Source organism: Odocoileus virginianus, chromosome 9, assembly GCF_023699985.2.
Source record: "Odocoileus virginianus isolate 20LAN1187 ecotype Illinois chromosome 9, Ovbor_1.2, whole genome shotgun sequence".
Taxonomy (NCBI): domain Eukaryota; kingdom Metazoa; phylum Chordata; class Mammalia; order Artiodactyla; family Cervidae; genus Odocoileus; species Odocoileus virginianus.
Window position 1 is genome coordinate 53,275,721 of NC_069682.1, and position 18,466 is coordinate 53,294,186.

Below are 18,466 nucleotides of genomic sequence, written 5' to 3' on the forward strand. Positions count from 1 at the left end.
ATTAGGAGCTCACAGTCTAGTGGAAGCCAAACAGGTAAACTAGACGATTCCAGTAATTCATTCATTCCACGAAGAATTTTCATTTTTTAATAAATAACCATTGAGTCTTTATCGAGAATCATTATTGAGCAAGACAGGCAAGATCCTTGCACTCAAGGGCTTATGTTTGCGTGGAAGTTAAACACACAAAGATGATCTCAAAGAGTCAGAAGTGCTAAGAAAAATGCAACAGGCTATGTGACGGAGGATCTAAGGTTAGAGGAACCGCCAAGCTGATGAAGGAAGGTGATGAAGTATAAGGGCTCTCTGGGCGGGGGGATGGGGGTGACACTTGAACTGAGCTCCATCCTTTAAGCCAGGGCCAGGAGGCTTTCCATCTCTTCCATGAACACCCGTGTTTCCTAATCTCCTAACCTAACACCCTCCTCTCACCGGGCACTAACCATGCTGCCTGATGTTAGCGTCTCCGGGTCTACCTTGCGTATCTGCTCCCCGCCCAGGGGCAAAATCTCCGGAAGGCAGGTGCAATGGGATAGGAGGCAGGAGGTCACCATGAACATTTGCTCCAACACACAGGCGCAGTCGGCGTAAGCGGCCAGGCTGAACCACTCAACAGGCCTCAGAACCCCTAGCAACCACGGGCCGGGGTGGAACGAGGAGAGACGACCCGCCTACGCGCCGAAGAACCAGCCGGGCCGGGCCCAACTCTGCCCAGACGTCCGCGCTCCTGCCTACGCCCGCGAGAGGGCGGGCCGTGTGCCGCGCCTGCGCAGTACAGCGCTCGCGCCTGCGGCCCCGAGCGCTGCCCTCGAACTGCGCCGGCGCGGTGCGCCGGGCGCTAAGGGGCGGGGCTCCGTTGCGCCGCGCGCAAGCCTGGGGCAAAGCCCGGGCCGGGATAGGACGTGGGACAGCGCGTCGGGACGTCCCTCGCGTTGGGCCCGAAGGCGCGTGCGCAGTGGGTGGCCGGCTGGGCGGCTGAGGGGCGGGGCGGGGGTAAGAGTGGCCTCTTTGCCTCATTTGTGCCCTAGCGCCGCCCGGACACCGTGCTGACCGCCGACACCATGAAGATCTGGACTTCGGAGCACGTCTTTGAGTAAGTTTGGGGTGGGAGCAGGTCGGCGGGGGTCACGGGGCAACTGGGGGTAGGAGGGTAGGTTGGGCCCGGAGTCGCGGCAAGTCCCCGGAACCCCTCAGGAAGCTTCCGGGCGTCGGGCCTAGTGTGGGGAGCTGGGCCCGAGCGCCTGGGAGCCCGGGGTGTGGGGTCCAAGGTCACGACCCCGGGGACGCCCCAAGAATGGGCTCCCAGGGGACACGGCCGGATGGGAGGGGCCTAGGGACGGGACCCACGCGGCCTTCCTCTGGGGGACGCCCCCTCGGGTTGCGGGGACGGCGCCGAGCACGAGGTCCTTGACAGCCCCGTAGCCCCGAGGATCCGGGAGAAAGGCGTGGGCTGTCGAGATTCTGGTCGCCCCGCCACCTTCAGGTAGTTTCTTAACCTCGGAATGTGGATTTAGGGTGAGCTCAGGCGACCAGGAAGTGGAACTTTTCCAGCAGCTTCTTGCCTTGAGGAATTGCAATTTATGGCCTTGGAATTGGAGTCCAAGGTACAGCCCTGACTCTGACAAGCTGTGTGACCTTAGGTTACCCATTTCCGTCGTCTGAGACTTGGAAGATGACGGTGTTGTCAGGGCCTGCCACCACTGAGATGTCTTTGAGGCCATGTTCATTACATCTCCTGGTTAGGGGGAAATGTTTACTAAAGAAAAAGGTCTTAAACAAGTTGGATGTTGGGAATTAAATTCTTTGCTGCTTCCATGATTGTTGGTACAGAAGAACCATGCCTTGAATCCCTGGTATTATTTTTGCCTGAACAAATTGTTGATCGATTATATCATCACTCTTTCTTGACTAATAATTTTTCTCTCACCGGTTTGAAATGCCACCTTCATCCTAAAACACTGCTGTGATTTGTATTTTAATCCATTTCTGAACTATCTGCCCTATTCCACTGATCTTGCTGTTGTTGCCACACTGTTTTAATTTTTATAGCTTGGTAGTATGTTTTAGCATAACCATTTGATTTAAAAACAAAACAACGTTTCTGAAGGCAGTGTTAAAACAGGTTGTAGACTTTCTACATTCTCATTGAATCAGACACATGCAGGAGTTCGCTGGATCCTAGAAAGCAGAGAATGTTAGAATCAAAGGGAAGGTTTCTTTTCTCCCTAATGTTTACCATTTTTTAGGGGGGAGACCCTAAATTTGTAGTCTTTTTTATATTCTTTAACCAGGTCAAAATCTTCTACTCTGTTTGAGCCGTTAGGATCATGGGTGGTTTCTTCTTCGCAGCTTTCTTCTGGGTTTAAATGCTTAAGTTCTTTCCACTGTCTTGTAACTTTCTTCCTTAACACTCTTCTCCCTAGGTTGTTCCCCATCCCTCCTCTACACTCATTCTGCCCTTTTCTTTAATGTTTCCCTCTCTTTTTCCCCATCAGTGTAAATGCTCAGTGAAATTCTGCTATTGGCCTTCTTGCATTTCGTCAGAGATTCTTAATTTTTCTCTTGTCACAGACTTCTCTGAAATTTGATGAAGACTCTGAGACTCTGCTCTCAGAACACAGACAGACTCACATAAATGCCCTGCATGTTCTGGGAGAAGCCCTGATTCTCCCCAGATAATCTGGACTTCTCGATCAACGTCCCAGCTGATACATACGAATTTTCAGCAGCCAAATCTGTACCTAGGGCTCCAGCCTCTCTTAACCTTCAAATCCTTATTTTCAGGTTTCAGCAATGTGTCTCTGCTCCAGTGTTCTGTGGGCTTTTCAAACTCAGCATCCCTGAAAATGAAGTTGTTTATCTCCGCTCTCAAATTTTACACTTTCCCTGTGTTTCCCGTCTTGAGGATGTTACTAACATCTAAGTCGTCTTAGATGACTTTCTGTGTCTCTCCCATCTTTGAGTTGCCAGACTTCCTTCTGAGGCTGAGCTTGTGGTTGGTATCTGGTTGAAGTCATTCATTGATTCTTACACCAAATATGAAAGCCCACTAGACACCAGGCGCTGTTCTTTGGATCGATTCCACTTTGTCAAGACGACATTGCTGCCCCAGTGAACAGTGTTCCCACGTTTTATAGGTGAAAAAATTGGACAGTTCACCAAGCCAGCACCAGTTCTACTGATTGCCTGCCCTTTGGCACTATCTTTGAATGTCTTGCAGTGTGAAGTCTTTTCACATGATTACATTAATTTCAGTTAAAATGAATTTCTAGAAGATCGTTAATTGTAATATGCATCCTTTGTGATTTTTGAGCTAGACGTGTTTTATAAAGCTAAGTCAATCAGTGTTTCCAGGTTGGCCCAGAGAGGAGAGAAGTGCTGAATTACAAATAACATACAACCATCCTGAAACCTTGGAATTGCTAATTTTTTAGAGGAGGTAGGGAAGAGATAAGTTCCAGGAAGCCAGCTACCCAGAGTCTCTGACTAGATGGAGACAGGGAAGGGCTCACTCATCTGATTCTCATTTTAGACAGTTTCCTTGGTAACACTCAGAGTGCTTGGCCCCTATCACTTCTTTTTATGGGGACTGTTTAGATTTGTGAAATAGCTTCGCTTGTATGCCTGCACTTAATGCTGAATAAGGCTTGAGATTAAAAATGGAATGGGATTCATTTCTTGAAGTCGCTCAGTCGTGTCCAACTCTTTGTGACCCCATGGCCTGCAGCCTACCAGGCTTCTCCGTCCATGGGATTTTTCCAGGCAAGAATATCTTCCCGATCCAGGGATTGAACCCAGGTCTCTTGCATTGTAGGCAGATGTTTTACCATCTGAGCCACCAGGGAAATCATTTCTGTATAGTATTATAGCAAAAATGAAGGCATAAAGAGTAATGGTGGAGTGGGAGGGAGGTTCGAGAGAGGAGACATATGTATACCTATGGCTGATGTATGGCAGAAGCCAGCACAATATTGTAAAGCAATTATCCTTCAATTAAAAGTAAATTTTTAAAAAAAAGAAAAATGATATTGTTGTCCAGGGTTTTGCAAAGCGAGTGGGATCGAGATTTTCCTTCTGTCCACAAAAAGTTATCAGGCTTAGTTGTCTGAAAAGTTGAAATAGATTAGTACCTACTTGTTTTGCTTTTAGAAAAATAAAAAGCCACGCTGTGTCGTTTATCAGTAAGTGTAGTTTGAAACACCATCTCCAGATCTTGTTTTTCCTTTCAGTGAAGACATAGAATTAGTCACTTTTAATGCTCATTGTAATTAGTCAGAGACTCACTTGAAAGGGGTATCTTTTGTATTAGTATATTGTTCAGGTAAGCTGTGAAGAGAACAAATGCACATTATGTTGTAAATCACTCAAGTACATGTATTTTTCCAGAAATAGATGCTGCAAGTTCCGTGATGCTGTTGCCATCTTAATCCTTCATAAGCAAAGGCTGATGAAGAGAGACTATTAGAAAATGGCACATTAGGAGTACCTTTAAAAAAGTGTATTGAGTGACCTTTTCAAAACAGATGTCAGAACCACTCCTTGGAGGAAAGTAATGAATAAAAAGATTGGCTGGAGCGGTCACAATTACTTATTACGTTATTAGAGGCAAGTACATGTTTAATATGAATCGGTGATTCTTAGAAACAAAATTTACATGTGAGAGGATACTGGTGAGTGGAAAATATGACTCAAGAAACTACTGGAGTGTTCTATAGGTTATTTTAACCTTTCAGGCATCAGCTGTGGCACATAACCTGTGTACTGAAAAAAAGACTGAAAGCTGTACATGTTCATAATGTAGACTGCTGCTTCTGCTAAGGCACTTGAGTCGTGTCCAACTCTGTGTGATCCCATAGACGGCAGCCCACCAGGCTCCTCGGTCCCTGGGATTCTCCAGGCAAGAACACTGGAGTGGGTTGCCATTTCCTTCTCCAATGTGTGAAAGTGAAAAGTGAAAGTGAAGTCGCTTAGTCCTGTCCGAGTCTTAGCGACCCCATGGACCGCAGCCTACCACACTCCTCCATACATGGGATTTTCCAGGCAAGAGTACTGGAGTGGGGTGCCATTGCCTTCTCCGAATGTAGACTGAGCCCCCCGAAATCATCTTCCAGTCAACATTTCAGAAAATAATTTCCCTAGGCAAATTAAGTAAACTTTAATTATAAGGAATAATTTGATGAGTTATATAAATGGTTTAATTTATATGCATGTTGTTAGAGGTTTGATTTTTGATTTGTGTCTGCAGCCATCCATGGGAAACCGTTACAACAGCTGCAATGCAGAAATACCCAAACCCTATGAATCCGAGTGTGGTTGGAGTTGATGTACTGGACAGACACATAGATCCCTCTGGAAAGTTGCACAGCCATAGACTTCTCAGCACAGAGTGGGGACTGCCTTCCATTGTGAAATCTGTAAGTGTGCCTTTGTTCCTGAAGCAATGTGACTGCTGTAGAGAAGTTTTCTAAACCACATTATAATTTCAGATAGGTTGTGGGAGCCGATTCTGAATGTCATTTTTGCATCAGTTCAAATTGTATTATAATAAACTTGGGTTATGAGTGTATAATGAATTGGAAATATTATTACAATCTTCATGAAGTCACCTGATAAAACCTTCTGAAGGAAGCCAGCTAATGCTCTGTGATCTGAAAGTTTTATTCTGCTTTTCCTACTTTGCCAAAAGCTAGAGCTATGGCAGCTGGGATTTGGTGCTGGTGGTTAGCAGGCAGCTGCTGGGGTCAGTGGTGTTGCGACGTTAAGTGAGGCATAATCTCAGTTTGCCATGGCCGTGTTTGTTCCAAGATCTGGTGCTTCTGCCTGTACATTGAAAAATGTAATTCTATGCTCTTTCAAGGGAGCAGGTTTTAGGGAGCCATTCTATCCTGATGGGAGAGAATCCTGGTATAAGTGGACCAAGTTATCTGTAGAAACTCTCTTTATAGAAGGTGGGCCCACACAGAAAACGAAAGTACTTGTTTTTCACCAGGAATGTGCTAATTGCTTCCTTTGTATAAACTACTGCCCTAGATAACATGGACAAAGAAGTGAGCAGGGTTGGGATGGCCTTGGGGTCAGAGCCTGGAAGCGCCCCCGGGTGTGCTATGTTACCTTCGTCTTGAAGTGGCTGGTTTTCTGCCTGGAGAGCAGAGCCACCACATCCTCCCCCTTGGGCTGCACCAGGGAAACCCTGACAGACACTATGAAGCTCTCCTTTCTCCATCTATGTTTCCCGAATGTCAGGCTCACTGCTCCACGTCAGCCTAGGCGGTTTCCGCATTCTGCCTTGTCCTGCGTATGTTCTCAGCTGACTGGTGGCTAAATTGTCTCTGCGGAGGGTTTTTGTGTCTGGGAGTCTCATCCCTCAAATGGGCCTCCTTTTTGATCTTTGTCTCAATCCTTGTGTTTTTTATGAAAATACATTTTTGGTTCAAAATACACATCTTTACCTTCAAATAAAATATTGATAACACTAGTTAAGAAATCCTCCTCTGAACACTAATTCCAGATGTTTTACTTAGATTATTGGTGCAGCAAGAACCAAAACATATGTGCAAGAACATTCTGTAGTGGATCCCGTAGAGAAAACAATGGAACTTAAATCTACAAATGTAAGTAACTAACCTGGCTTAGTTTTTCCCTCTTGTGCTGGTGGTGGTGGTTTAGTCACTAAGTCGTGTCCAGCTCTTGCGACCCCATGGACTGTAGCTCGCCGGGCTCCTCTGTCCATGGGATTATCCAGGCAAGAATACTGGAGTGGGTTGCCATTTCCTTCTCCATTCCCTCTTGTAGTTGATATAAAAGTGGACATACACTCTTCAGCCTGGTCTAAGAAATTTGTACTCAAGATGCTGGACCGTCTCTGCCTGTTTGCAGCCTCAGTGCTCTAATGAGCCTGCCCTGTTACTTTTAGGAGGTAGCACCTCAATAAAATGAATTTGGAATCAGTGTATATTACTACTATCATGGTGCTTTTGTCAAATATATTACTTTTTTAATAAAAAGTAAGCAATGAATATTGAAAGCTTCTATTTACATAGTAATATCAAAGTGGTTTATATGCTGTTTTGCATATTTAGCTAGCAAGATTTTGGTTTGTGAGTTAATTTTGGAAATGTTTTTAATCTTGGTTCCCAACACTATTTGACTTCTTTTTTTAATTCTGTAGATTTCATTTACAAATATGGTTTCAGTAGATGAGAGACTTATATACAAACCACATCCTCAAGACCCAGAAAAGTAAGTGAAAAGTATTTTAACAAGCTTATTTTACAATATATTTTCATTTTTCTTTAGTATGAAAAATGAAAATTAGGTCATCCTGAAGCTGTGTGAATGTGTTTTGTTCTAGAACTATTTTGACTCAAGAAGCCATAATTACTGTGAAAGGAGTCAGTCTCGGCAGTTACCTTGAAGGGCTGATGGCAAGTACGATATCATCAAATGCTAATAAAGTAAGTAAGGCTGCTCTCACTTACTGTGGGGGGTGGGGTGCAGGCTTGTGGGATCTTAGTTCCCCAGGCCCCCTGCAATGGAAGCACAGAGTCTTAACCACTGGGTCGCCTGGGAAGTCCCTCCCCACTTGCTCTTCTTCCTGGGTCACTTCTTAAGAAGAGCTGTCCTTGTGAGCTGCCTGAGCCACTGCAGTGTGACGCCGTGTGGGCTGTTACTGGGGTCTAGTGTGTCTGGGTTCACATCCCACCTGTAACTGACCAGCCTTTCATCTTGGGCAGTTAACTAAGTGAGCCTTTCTCTGCCTCAGTTTCCTATATGCGAAGTGAAGATTAATTACCCACCTTACAGGGTTGGGTGTGGAGAGTAAATGAGATGTCATGGGAAATCTGTGGCTGGGGGCCCAGCACTTAGAGGGCAGGGGAAGGCGAAGATGTGTCTCACTGTTGAAAGTATAGATTCTCAGCCTGTTTCTCATTATCATCTCCCTTCACCCCCAGATCCACTGTAGATATTTTCTCCTAACTATCCCCACTTTGAGAAATTATTAAATGCCAAACATTATGTCTATAGATGCAGAGATATATGGGTCTGTGTTTGTGCCTTTTACATTCAAAGAATGAGATTTTTCCCCACTATCCCCCAACTAATTTTTGCCCCGTTGAGAATGTATGATTTAAAATAAAGTTTAGAGAAAGAGATGCCTAATACACTGTTTTATAACATGTGTAATATCATTCAGCAGCCAAAAGATATTCATAGATGCCTTCTCTATGTCAGGCAGAGTGCTAGGCTAGACTGGGGACACAGCAGGGAGCAAAACAAACGTGGTGCCTGCCCCCGTGGAACTGAGAGGAAGGCGACATTAATCATACAACACGGCATTAGGAAAGGAAAAGTACAGACAGGTACGAGAGTGCTTCATGAGTGCTGAGTAAGTTGCGTTGCTGCTGAGTTCTGAGCGAGGGGTGGGTAGGCCGTGAGGGGTCTGCCAGGGAGCGGTCCAGGTGGCGCAGCTGCACGTGCAGAGGGCCCGAGGCCAGAAGCAGTCAGTGCTCCTCGTTCTGTCCCTCAGGGCAGCGTAGAGTGCCAGGAGAGAGGGGTTGGAGAGGAAGTCAGACCAGAGCCTTCAGAGCCTCGGACAGGATTTTGCTGGAAAATATGGACATAAAAAGAGAAATGGAGTTTGACCTCACCATCAGAAGGGGGACCGTTCTAATCATAAAGTAAAACATCACTACCATTTAATTGTAGATTCTTTATAGAACATCTTTTGCAAACAAAGTAAAAACCAGTTTTAGATCAAGCCAGTTTCTCAAAGCATTTGATATTTGGTAAATAACATTAAAGAAGAAAATACAAAGAGAAAAACTGTCCTGGTGAGGTTTAGTTATGCTTGTCCTGCCCATTGTGACTTCCTGACATACTATTCATGCATGCCTTTGCTCTCACTTGGTATCAGTAAACATACTGGATTTTTTTTTTTAAGGGCCGAGAAGCAATGGAGTGGGTAATACATAAATTAAATGCTGAAATTGAGGAACTGACAGCTTCAGCAAGAGGAAGCATACGGACACCAATGGCAGCAGCCGCATTTGTGGAGAAATGATAATGGAGGTTGATAGATGGCACCCAGTTCCCCAGGTCTCTACAAGCTGGCAGTATATTTATTTGTTATTTAAAAAAATACAACTCTATTTTAGGTAGACTTTTTTTTTTTTTAATAAGCTGAAGAAAAGCTATGTGACTTGATCAAACAAAGAGGTGCAAGATTTCTAAATAAAAGGGATCAGCTGAAATTAGTATTGTCTGAAATGACTGATTTTGAGGATTCCAGTATTTATGCAAATTTTTAAGTTTTTTGAAAAGTGTGCTTGGAAATTGGTATTGGCTGATGAAACCTCCTTAAGGTAGAATTTTAAAGCTTTTCATGCATTGGAACTCTACCTGGCTTTGGACCAACCCCAGAACCAAGCAGAGCCCCTTCTGTGTACGCACGACTGCCCTGCTGTGGTAAACTTGGGAGAGCTTACATGAGGGAACTCACTTTTAAAGGAGAAACTGTCATTTTAAAAAGACATTAATTGTATGGAATAATTTACTCTGCTATAAACCACCATTAAAAATCACAGTGCTTTAATTTCATACTCAATATTTTTTGGAGTAAAAATTATCACAAAAGTAATACATGACTCCAACAAAAGTACATTTTATTGTGTTATAAAAAGTACTGTACTGATTGGCCAAAGTTTTGTAACTTAGTAAAGGTATTACTTGGATTTGGATTTGGATTTGTACTTTATGATTTAGTATGCTGTATCGTGGGCTGGTTATGTTAACTGAAAAAATAAAGTCATTATCAGAATTTTGCAGCGCTCTAAACTTAAACAGAAGAACAGCTGTTCACATCTTTTAGCATTTCACATTTGCCTAACTTATAAATTGCCATGTGTCAAAATCATGGTTCTGTAATTGCTAAAGCATGATATGTCAGGTTATTTGAATATAATTACTTTGTGAAGTAATTATGACCACAAAACATCTTTGTTACATGAAGAGCTGTACATCATTTGAAATTACTCAAATGATGTTTTGATCTGAAGCATAAATCCCAGGGACTTAATGTTTTTAATAACACTGTGTCACTGCGGGGGATGGGGGTGGTGAAGAGGGAAAAAAGAAAAAGAGGGTGAAAAAAAAAGCATTGGCCTAAAGCACCCTGTGAACTGCTTTGCAGTTTTTTTATAGGAAATCCTTGCCTTGGATGAACAGTCCAGTATGTGTATGTTGTAGCAGGCAATTAATTATCAACCACTAAATAAGAATATCTTTGATCCTTGGAATTGTTGCATACAGTGTATCGTTATTAAAAGGTGATGAGCTCTTTTATTTCACAGTACTTAATGCTATAAACTTCTAGTCAGGTTTCCTACAAAAGAAACCAGTTAATATAGGTACATAAACCACAAAAATCATATACCAATTTAAAAATTAGTGTTTTTCTACTTAAAATACTATTTAGCTTGAGGGTTCTTAGGACATTTGTAAAAGCACATTAAAGCCAGTAGGTTTTTTTTATTATTTTTATAACATTTTTTACAATTAAAATAACATTTCAACTAAACAAAACATTGCTAAATATTGATATTTAATAAATTGCCTTGTGTAATTTATGAAAATTATACTTGTTCTGAAAAGTGTCAGAATAGCCTAATGATAAAAAGATTTCTAAACAAAATGTTAACCTGACTTTTTTATTATAATAATAATTCTATAAATTTTCACTTTCCAGTGTAGTTACTTTTAATAAAGTAGCTGGTAGTTAATGGCTTTTACCTATTAAAGTAAGCATTTGAGAGGACTGGAATACTGGTGTTCATGGGTTAGAATTAAGACTCTCAGACTATGTAGCATATTTTTTAATATTAAAGGTGGACCTTATATGAATTAAGAAAAACCTGTTAATAAAAACTTCCTTTTAACTATGATGTCTTTCCTGATTATAATTTCTTTCTAATAACTGCAAGGAGTAAAAGAAATGTTTTATCCTTGTAAGAATTCGCCTAATTGCCATGTGCTGGAGCCGGCTCAGCGCCCAAGTTTTAGATTCTAGGTTGGACGTGCAGCGCCTCGGCCGTCCCTTCCTCGGATGTCCGGTCTGCTCCCCACGCCCGGACTCTGCTGCCCGGTGTGGTTACCCACCCTGGGTCGGCCTGAAACCCCAGAACTGTCGAGGGTCGGCTCGCTATGGTTAACTGTTAATGCGGGAGGGTCGTGCTGGCGCGTCGTCAAGGTCGGGTCCAGGGGCGGGGTAGGGGTGGCGTGCCCATAACACCTGCCTCGACGCGGTTCAGAGTCCCGCGCTCCCGGAGCCACGCGGTCGCGCCTCCCCTCTAGCCCCGCCAAGGCTACTACGGAAGCCCGCGGGGCACACCTGCGCTGGCAACCGCGGCACCGGTCGCGCTCCCCTATTGGCTCGCGGCGCTGGGAGCATTCTGCGGCAAGGCGGCGAGGCCGCCCGGGAGGGCGGGGCGGGACAGGAGGAGGCGGGACTGGCAGGCTCGGAGCCCCGCCCCTTCCGCTTCTCGGACCTGACCTTCCGGCAGCCGGGTCGCGGTCTGAGCCGACATTGACAGGTCTTCGCGATTCGGCCCGACGCGCCCCCTCTCGCGACATCATGGTGGCGTATTGGCGACAGGCTGGACTCAGGTAGGCCCAGGACTCGGGAAGATCGGGTCTCTGGGGCACGGGGAGGTACGGGGCTGCACGGGGTCGGAGGTCACGTCGGGTGCTTCGCGGATGGGGGTCGGGCCGGCGAGTGAGGTCCCAAGATGGCGGCCTGCGGACGCTGAGCCAGGGTCCCGGCCGCCGGGGCCCGAGCACCTGCCAGCACCTGCCGGAGTGTCGCCGAGCACCTGCGTGCCCCCAGGAGCGCCCTCGACAAGTGCCATGTGTTCTCAAGGACGGCGCTTCTCACCCGCGCGGCCTTTGGGCTTTGAATTGGACTCAGTTGAGGTTCTGGAAGTAACAGAGCTCGAGAGAGCGGAGGGGTTCTCAGGGTGTAACCACGATCACCATAGCTGGCGTTTCTTTCCAGCATCATTAAAAATTAACTCCTGTTGTCAGGTTTATCGGTAAAACGGATAAAAGCCCTTGATAAGGTGTAAAGGGCTCTGCCACAGGTGAGTGGTGGCTCCTGGGAAGCCAGAATATGGAGCACACTGAAGGCCATGGCTTCTGATGAGACGGAGAAACCGTGGATCTAGGTATCACACCTGGTTTCTTTGCCCGTACACCCAGTTGAGCTGCTCACCTGGCTCAGGTTAACACACCTTGTTACGTGACTAGATTAAGTAGCACCGCCTAATGGTGACCTGTGGGTTTGTGACTGGGCAGCCCAAGAGTTTCCTGATTTTCAAGGTCGAAGCAGAGTTCTGTAGGATTGGAGGCATGATGGTCCCCCTCAGTGGCAACGCCTACCACTAGACAGGTGGGGCAGACCTGCTCATCTCACTTGGTCTTTCATCCTCCCAGCCACCAGTGGGACAAATACTGTTATCCTCTGCTTTGTCCTGTTGTTTTTACAGGTGAGCAAATTAGACAAAAAGATGGAAAGGTTACCAATTCCTAGGAGTGGAAGGAAGAATCTGAACTCCTACCTCTGGCCCCCCCGAAAAACAAACCTGAAAACATGAGAAAATAGTCAGCAGCAAACTCCCCTTCCTGTTTTCAAAAAGTGTGAAAAGTGAGCTTACATCTCCTGGAAAATAAGGTGTTGATGGGAGTCCCATGTAGCAAACAGGAAGCAGGCTGTCAGATATTTTGCTAGAATTGATGGTCTCTAAGGGCTTCTCAGTTTAACTTAGAAACTTTGGGAAGTTATTTTCAATGGCACACCTGTGAATCAGAATCCAATATTCTAAGGAAAACCTTTAAATAATCAGAAGTAGAGCTCTTTTCATTCAAAATAGGTTTTTTTCCCTCCTCTTTTAATTATGTATGGTTTATCTTGTAAGAATAATAAAAGGCAAAATGTTGAATTAAATGGGAAAAAGTACAGTCATGTTATATCCTCTGTTAACATTTAGAACTGTGCTGTGAGTTTTTTCCTCTAATAAATCTATGCTTCTTTTAGTTCAAATTAATATGTATTGAAGAGAAAACAGTGCAAAGAAAAATTAAAAATCTCCCATTCTAATACCAGTGAAGGCTTTGATACATTTCTTTCTGGTCTTATTTCTCTTTGTATAGATTCCTTTGCATCAGTCATTTATTTTAAAGTTCAGTTCTACAATAGTGTACAACGAAACCAAAAGCATAGGAAGGCAAACAAAAGCATAGTCACACAACCAGTCTGGCTGAATCATTGATTATTAGCTTTCTTGCTCTCTCATTTCCTCCCAGCTACATCCGATACTCCCAGATCTGTGCAAAAGCAGTCAGAGATGCACTGAAGACCGAATTCAAAGCAAACGCCATGAAGACTTCTGGCAGCAGCGTAAAAATTGTGAAAGTGAAAAAGGAATAATCTGTAAGTTACTGATACATTCAGAAAAACATTTGCATCATAAGTTTTCAGAAAGCTTTTAAAAATCAGATTTCAGCTTTCTGAAATAACTGTCCATGTTTGGTCATTTGGTACATTTAGAGTTAGTGGGATGATCATTTGAGGCATACAGGTTGTAGAAGTCCCATGGCTTAATCAAAGAAAGTCATTGGGAGGCCCTGACCAGCAGAAGTAATTGCCACATTGATTTTCAATTCATTTAGCGAAGCTTAGGTAAAGAGCCATCGGCCATCTTATTTTAATTAAACCTGTTTCATTTGCACAAAATCAAATAAGTCAGAGGATAAACTCCCAACTTTTTAAATTGTTATTGGAGTTATGTAACTACTTCAGAAGCTTGAAAAATTACACTTCTTTGAGAGTTTATTTTCCCCACATCTGCTAATGTTCTCAAGCATGAGGGCTGCGAGTATAGGCAAGGGTCCTGATTTCATATCAAGCATTAAAATCATCAAGACCCTGCAGTGGATACTGTTTGCTAAATTTATTATGCTTTCAGAGTTTGGCTCATTTCATCTCTGATGTTGGCACTGCAAAGTAAGACAGTTTTGTACTGTTGATAAGTTCAAACTGCTAAAGTGATTTGATCTCTAAACCACTTTCTTGACTTTATTATTTCAAAGATAAAGTGAGGCAAATTACCAGAGGGATGTTTTTCAGATTTAATTTTCTTGTTTTGCTTTAAAAAGAAAAAAAAGCTTCAGATCTGCAGTAGCAAGGAAGTGTGATAAGTATTAATCCTTTAGCAGCTTGTGGTTATGAGCAATTTTACTTATTGGAACTGTCTCCCCTAAGCATTCTTCATTTTCATTTTAAATTAGTAAATATTTTATTACAAGTCTGGAGATGCAGTGTTTTGAATTGAGCCCTATTATTGCTTGGGCTCTCTGTCTAATCTCATCATTCTGAGGAATGAGACCTTTAGGTTGGGTTGTTTTTAACAGTCAGCTAACTGAGAAAAATCACCCCATCTCTGCCTGCAGCATGGCTGAGCCAAACCGTCGAATGCCCGCAACCTTTCAATGTCCTTGGGGCCAGGAAGTAGGGTCTGGCTCCAGCAAACAGCACAGTGACCATTGTCTATACCTCGTACAGGGAATGAGCCCTCACTGCCTCAACATCTTCTAAAGGCAGAGTGTTTCTTAACTATGGGGAGAGCGTTTGTCTTTACTTAGCAGGGAAGTGCCCCTTTGGCTGGGGCCGCTCACGTGAACCTGTACTTTTTACATCTGAAATCACCAGTTGAGGGAACTGAAGCTGCAGTCGTATTAATACAGCTCATTGTAAGGAAGTTATTTCCCCTATTTGTGTTGAATTTTTAAGAAAACATAAAAGGACCAGCAACTTGGATTTTCTCTTTTCCTTCTAGACCCTGAGTACAGCCTGAATGCTGCATGTTCAAGGTGAAGCTGTGAGCACGTATTATAGCATATTGGAAACCATCTCCCTTCATGGAAAAAAAAAAACAAAATAATACCTGTGTTGTTCATAGATTTACAATGCCAGTAAATTAAAGTACAGTTCACTCTAGCTGTTGGTTTTTGGTTTCTGTCAGACTTCTTTACGGGAGCCATCTGCATGGCTGCAGGAGTATGATAAAGGGAGAACAGAGACTTCCTGTCCATCCAGTGGTTAGCACTCCGAGCTGCAGGGGGCGTGGGTTCGATCCCTGGTTGGGGACCCAAGATCCCACAGCCGCCCAAAAAAAAAAAACCCAAAAAGTTGGAGATGTCATATCTAGTGACCAAAGGGATCCAGGAGACATTTTGAAAATGTCTCAAAATAGTGCTCTTTTTCATGACATTAATTGACAGAATTGGGCTCTGTCATCAAAGCTGTCTTACTCCTTATCTTCTAATTGCAGACGTGTCAGAGGTAGTGGCCAGGGGTGGGGGAGGGGAGGTGGGTTGTCTGCTGGCCTCATCCTCCTTTGCAGGCACCCATCATATCCAAGTGGTGCCACTTAGCCAGCAGGCTAAGTGAAAATGATTATTAAAAGCATAGATTAGAAGACAAAATACTAAATTGTAGTATTCATTTCTTATCATGCACTTCAAATCTATAGTGAAAATGATTATTAAAAGCATAGATTAGAAGACAAAATACTAAATTGTAGTATTCATTTCTTATCATGCACTTCAAATCTACTTTTAATGTTGAAATTATCAAGCACAAAATACCTTTCAGTTTGTTTTATAAATGAACTTTTATATCCTGGGAGTGTTTCTCATAGGAAACTAGATAAAACCACTCAGTAACTTGCTTATGGAGTTGATGGCTGAGCTGACATGAGAATCTAAGGCTCTGGACTGCAGGTCTCAGGTGTGATCATGACAGCCGTCCACTGTACTTTTTGGGGTAATTCATTTACCCTTTAAATACTTAGAGATAAAGAATTGTTGAAAGTGTAGTGTTTCTCTTTCTTTGAAACTTGAAAGCACTTGGCTAAGTAAAATCCCACTGCAAAGCTAGAAACTGCTTGATTGTTAACCACTTCTGGAGGATGGAGAAATACAGCTGGACAGGAAATTTTGAAACACTTCAGCTTCTGCCCCAGGAATGGCTCTCACCTTGGTACTTAAGCTCACTATATAATTTATCAGGGCCACTCAGCCACGCTGAGGACGAGCCCAGGAGAAGGCTTTTGTTCTTGGCTCCTGGAGAGGACTTCCTGCCCCCGACTCTTGACCTGTATGTAAGTTTTATCTCGTTCTCTGCACTGGGCTCACGAAGAGGAGCGGGGGTGCTGAACAGAAGCCGCTTACGAACCCCTTGAGTCCTGTGCCTGAGGCTTTTGTCCTGAGCTTTTGAAGTCAGAGCCCCTCAGTTGTCATGCTTCAGTCCCCACAATTAAGTTACCAGGCGGCATCTTTCATTACCAGGACAGAAACAAATGACTCACAAGGCCATGGGGCCTCTGATACCAGACGAATAAAGTAACTGATAGGCAAAGGGCTGAATCATTTCCAGCCAAGTTAATTAGAGATAAGTCATTTTATTCAGGAGGCAGATGGAATAATTAGAGTCGAGACTTAGGGACAGGCCTTGTGATAAGGAAAGGATTAAAGTTAACTGAGTAAAGGACAGATTCACTGCTCAGTAGAGATTCTGTGTGGTTCTTCTTGATTAAAAACAGTCCTGAACTGTTACCATGAGGCCCTGCATCACGCCCCACTGGGTGGCTGGCAGGACCACTGTGTCCAGAACACCAGGGGGCCTAGTCAGATGGAGTTGTGGGTATTTCACTAAGCACCTGCGTGACTTGTGAGGGATTCAGTCTCCTCATTCACACAAGGTTCTTGTGTGTGAAGTGAAGGAATCAAACGCTCTAAAATCCTGAGTCTACCATCTCAGTCTCGGAGAGACCAATGTTGCTGTAGCCACTGTACATTTAAAGGAAGAGGCCCTTCAAAATTGGGACATTTCTTTTGGTTTTAGTGTGTTTGCTTTTTTTTTTTTTTTTGGATCTATATCTACTTAGCTCAGCTGATAAAGAATCTGCCTGCAATGCAGGAGACCCCGGTTCAATTCCTGTGTCAGGAAGATCCCCTGGAGAGTAGATAGGCTGCGCACTGCGATAGCTTGGACTTCCCCGGTGGCTCAGCTGGTAAAGAGTCTGCCTGCAATATGAGAGACCTGGGCTTGATCCCTGAGTTGGGAAGATCCCCTGGAGAAGCTACCCACTCCAGTATTCTGGCCTGGAGAATTCCATGAACATGGGGTCACAAAGAGTCAGAAGTGAAAGTGAGCAACTTTCACTTCACCTTACAAAAGAGTAGGATAGTGGGATGCATTTTGAAATATTTTTAACTACTCAACATTAATAAGTCTGGGCAGTTAGACTCCAAGAAAAGGAATTTATTTAGTCTGAAATAAAGCAATTTAGCCATTTAAAATTGAATGTATTTTAATGATTACTATTGAGCGAGCAAAAATCTTTACAGTAATATAAATCAGCAGGGTTTTGTTTTTTACTTTAGATCGGTATCCTTTCCTGCATCTATTTAATTGCCTTTTTAGATTTGAGAAAGTGAAAAAAGTGCCAGAGGAAGCATGTGTATAAATTCTTATGTAATCACAGGTTATAAGTCTTTTTAACATCTAAAGAAGTTATGAACTCCAACTAAGAGTAATTCAGATGCAGTTTCTTATTAAATCTGCTTTCGGATTTAGTGCTTTTTGAACCACAGGTAGAAGGTGTTTAAAACTTTATTTTTTTAATTCTATAAATAAAAGGCATGTCACAATACAAACATCAAGAGAATTTTTCTCTTGGTGCATATTTTAGTTATTTTCTCGTGATATGCATGTGAAAAGAGTGAAGTTTCTCAAAATGAGCTACTATCACCCATCCACTGGCTGCCTTATTACTGCAGGTTACAAAACAAATAGATGAAAACCCAGTTGCCTGCAAGTAAATAGTTCCTCCCATCACCGACTGCCCGTGGATCCAATTGGATAACTCCGTGGTAATTCTAGAAAGCCATTAAAACCCTTCAGGCGCTGGATGGGATGGCAGTGCTATATGTCAGAAATAGGTAAACTGTAATTAAGAAGTTATGGATGATTTGATTACGCTCTTGTGTATTTGGTCCTGTTGTAATGTGAACAGATTAAAATTGTGTAATGGCTAAAGCTGTGTCATCATGCAAACATTTATGGCAACTTCTGCAAATTAATATCAACTGTAAAAGTTCCCTAATGAGACAGTGTCCTCCATAACCTCGAAGGACACTACAGCCACCGCTGCTTAATTCCTCCGTTTCAGTGGTTGCTGGGCGTGCACGTGCCCTTTCTAAAGAGCAGGGCAGCTGCAGAGCCCTGTGAGGAGGGCTGCTGCATCAAAGTGAAAAGGGCATTTTGAAATGGCCTTTACAAGAACCAAAGATGATGAATGAATTCCCAGAATCAAACATAAATAAGAAACTTTAAAGTATCTACATATAT

The 18,466-nt window shown here is 43.5% G+C and overlaps 2 protein-coding genes and 1 long non-coding RNA gene across 4 annotated transcripts; 2 read left to right on the top strand and 1 right to left on the bottom strand.

Annotated features, from left to right (window-relative positions):
* Window positions 1–940: 940 nt before the first annotated feature.
* PRELID3B (PRELI domain containing 3B) lies at window positions 941–9,817 on the top strand. Of its 2 annotated transcripts, XM_020905169.2 has the most exons (7): window positions 999–1,093; window positions 4,387–4,605; window positions 5,246–5,414; window positions 6,522–6,611; window positions 7,169–7,239; window positions 7,352–7,454; window positions 8,942–9,817. In XM_020905169.2, the coding sequence occupies exons 3-7, from the start codon at window positions 5,277–5,279 to the stop codon at window positions 9,059–9,061; spliced, it is 522 nt and encodes a 173-aa protein (XP_020760828.1). In that variant the 5' UTR covers window positions 999–1,093; window positions 4,387–4,605; window positions 5,246–5,276; the 3' UTR covers window positions 9,062–9,817. The 2 variants fall into 2 exon arrangements, with proteins under 2 accessions (XP_020760827.1, XP_020760828.1); XM_020905168.2 differs by lacking the exon at window positions 4,387–4,605 and having other exon boundaries at window positions 941–1,093.
* Window positions 8,154–11,480, bottom strand: LOC110145029 (uncharacterized). Its single transcript, XR_002316064.2, has 2 exons — window positions 10,911–11,480; window positions 8,154–8,604 (listed from the first exon to the last, which is right to left on the bottom strand). It is a non-coding gene; the product is annotated as an uncharacterized lncRNA (long non-coding RNA).
* Window positions 11,481–11,524: 44 nt separating this feature from the next.
* ATP5F1E (ATP synthase F1 subunit epsilon) lies at window positions 11,525–15,049 on the top strand. Its single transcript, XM_020905171.2, has 3 exons — window positions 11,525–11,661; window positions 13,357–13,483; window positions 14,889–15,049. The coding sequence occupies exons 1-2, from the start codon at window positions 11,630–11,632 to the stop codon at window positions 13,478–13,480; spliced, it is 156 nt and encodes a 51-aa protein (XP_020760830.1). The 5' UTR covers window positions 11,525–11,629; the 3' UTR covers window positions 13,481–13,483; window positions 14,889–15,049.
* The last annotated feature ends 3,417 nt before the right edge of the window (window positions 15,050–18,466 follow it).

Bases quoted from the DNA above. Each gene is read 5' to 3' on its own strand.
- PRELID3B (XM_020905168.2), top strand. From the start codon at position 1,062: ATGAAGATCTGGACTTCGGAGCACGTCTTTGA. The intron at 1,094-5,245 runs GTAAGTTTGGGG...TTGTGTCTGCAG, and splicing joins ACTTCGGAGCACGTCTTTGA to CCATCCATGGGAAACCGTTA. The intron at 6,612-7,168 runs GTAAGTAACTAA...TTAATTCTGTAG, and splicing joins TGGAACTTAAATCTACAAAT to ATTTCATTTACAAATATGGT.
- ATP5F1E (XM_020905171.2), top strand. From the start codon at position 11,630: ATGGTGGCGTATTGGCGACAGGCTGGACTCAG. The intron at 11,662-13,356 runs GTAGGCCCAGGA...ATTTCCTCCCAG, and splicing joins TGGCGACAGGCTGGACTCAG to CTACATCCGATACTCCCAGA.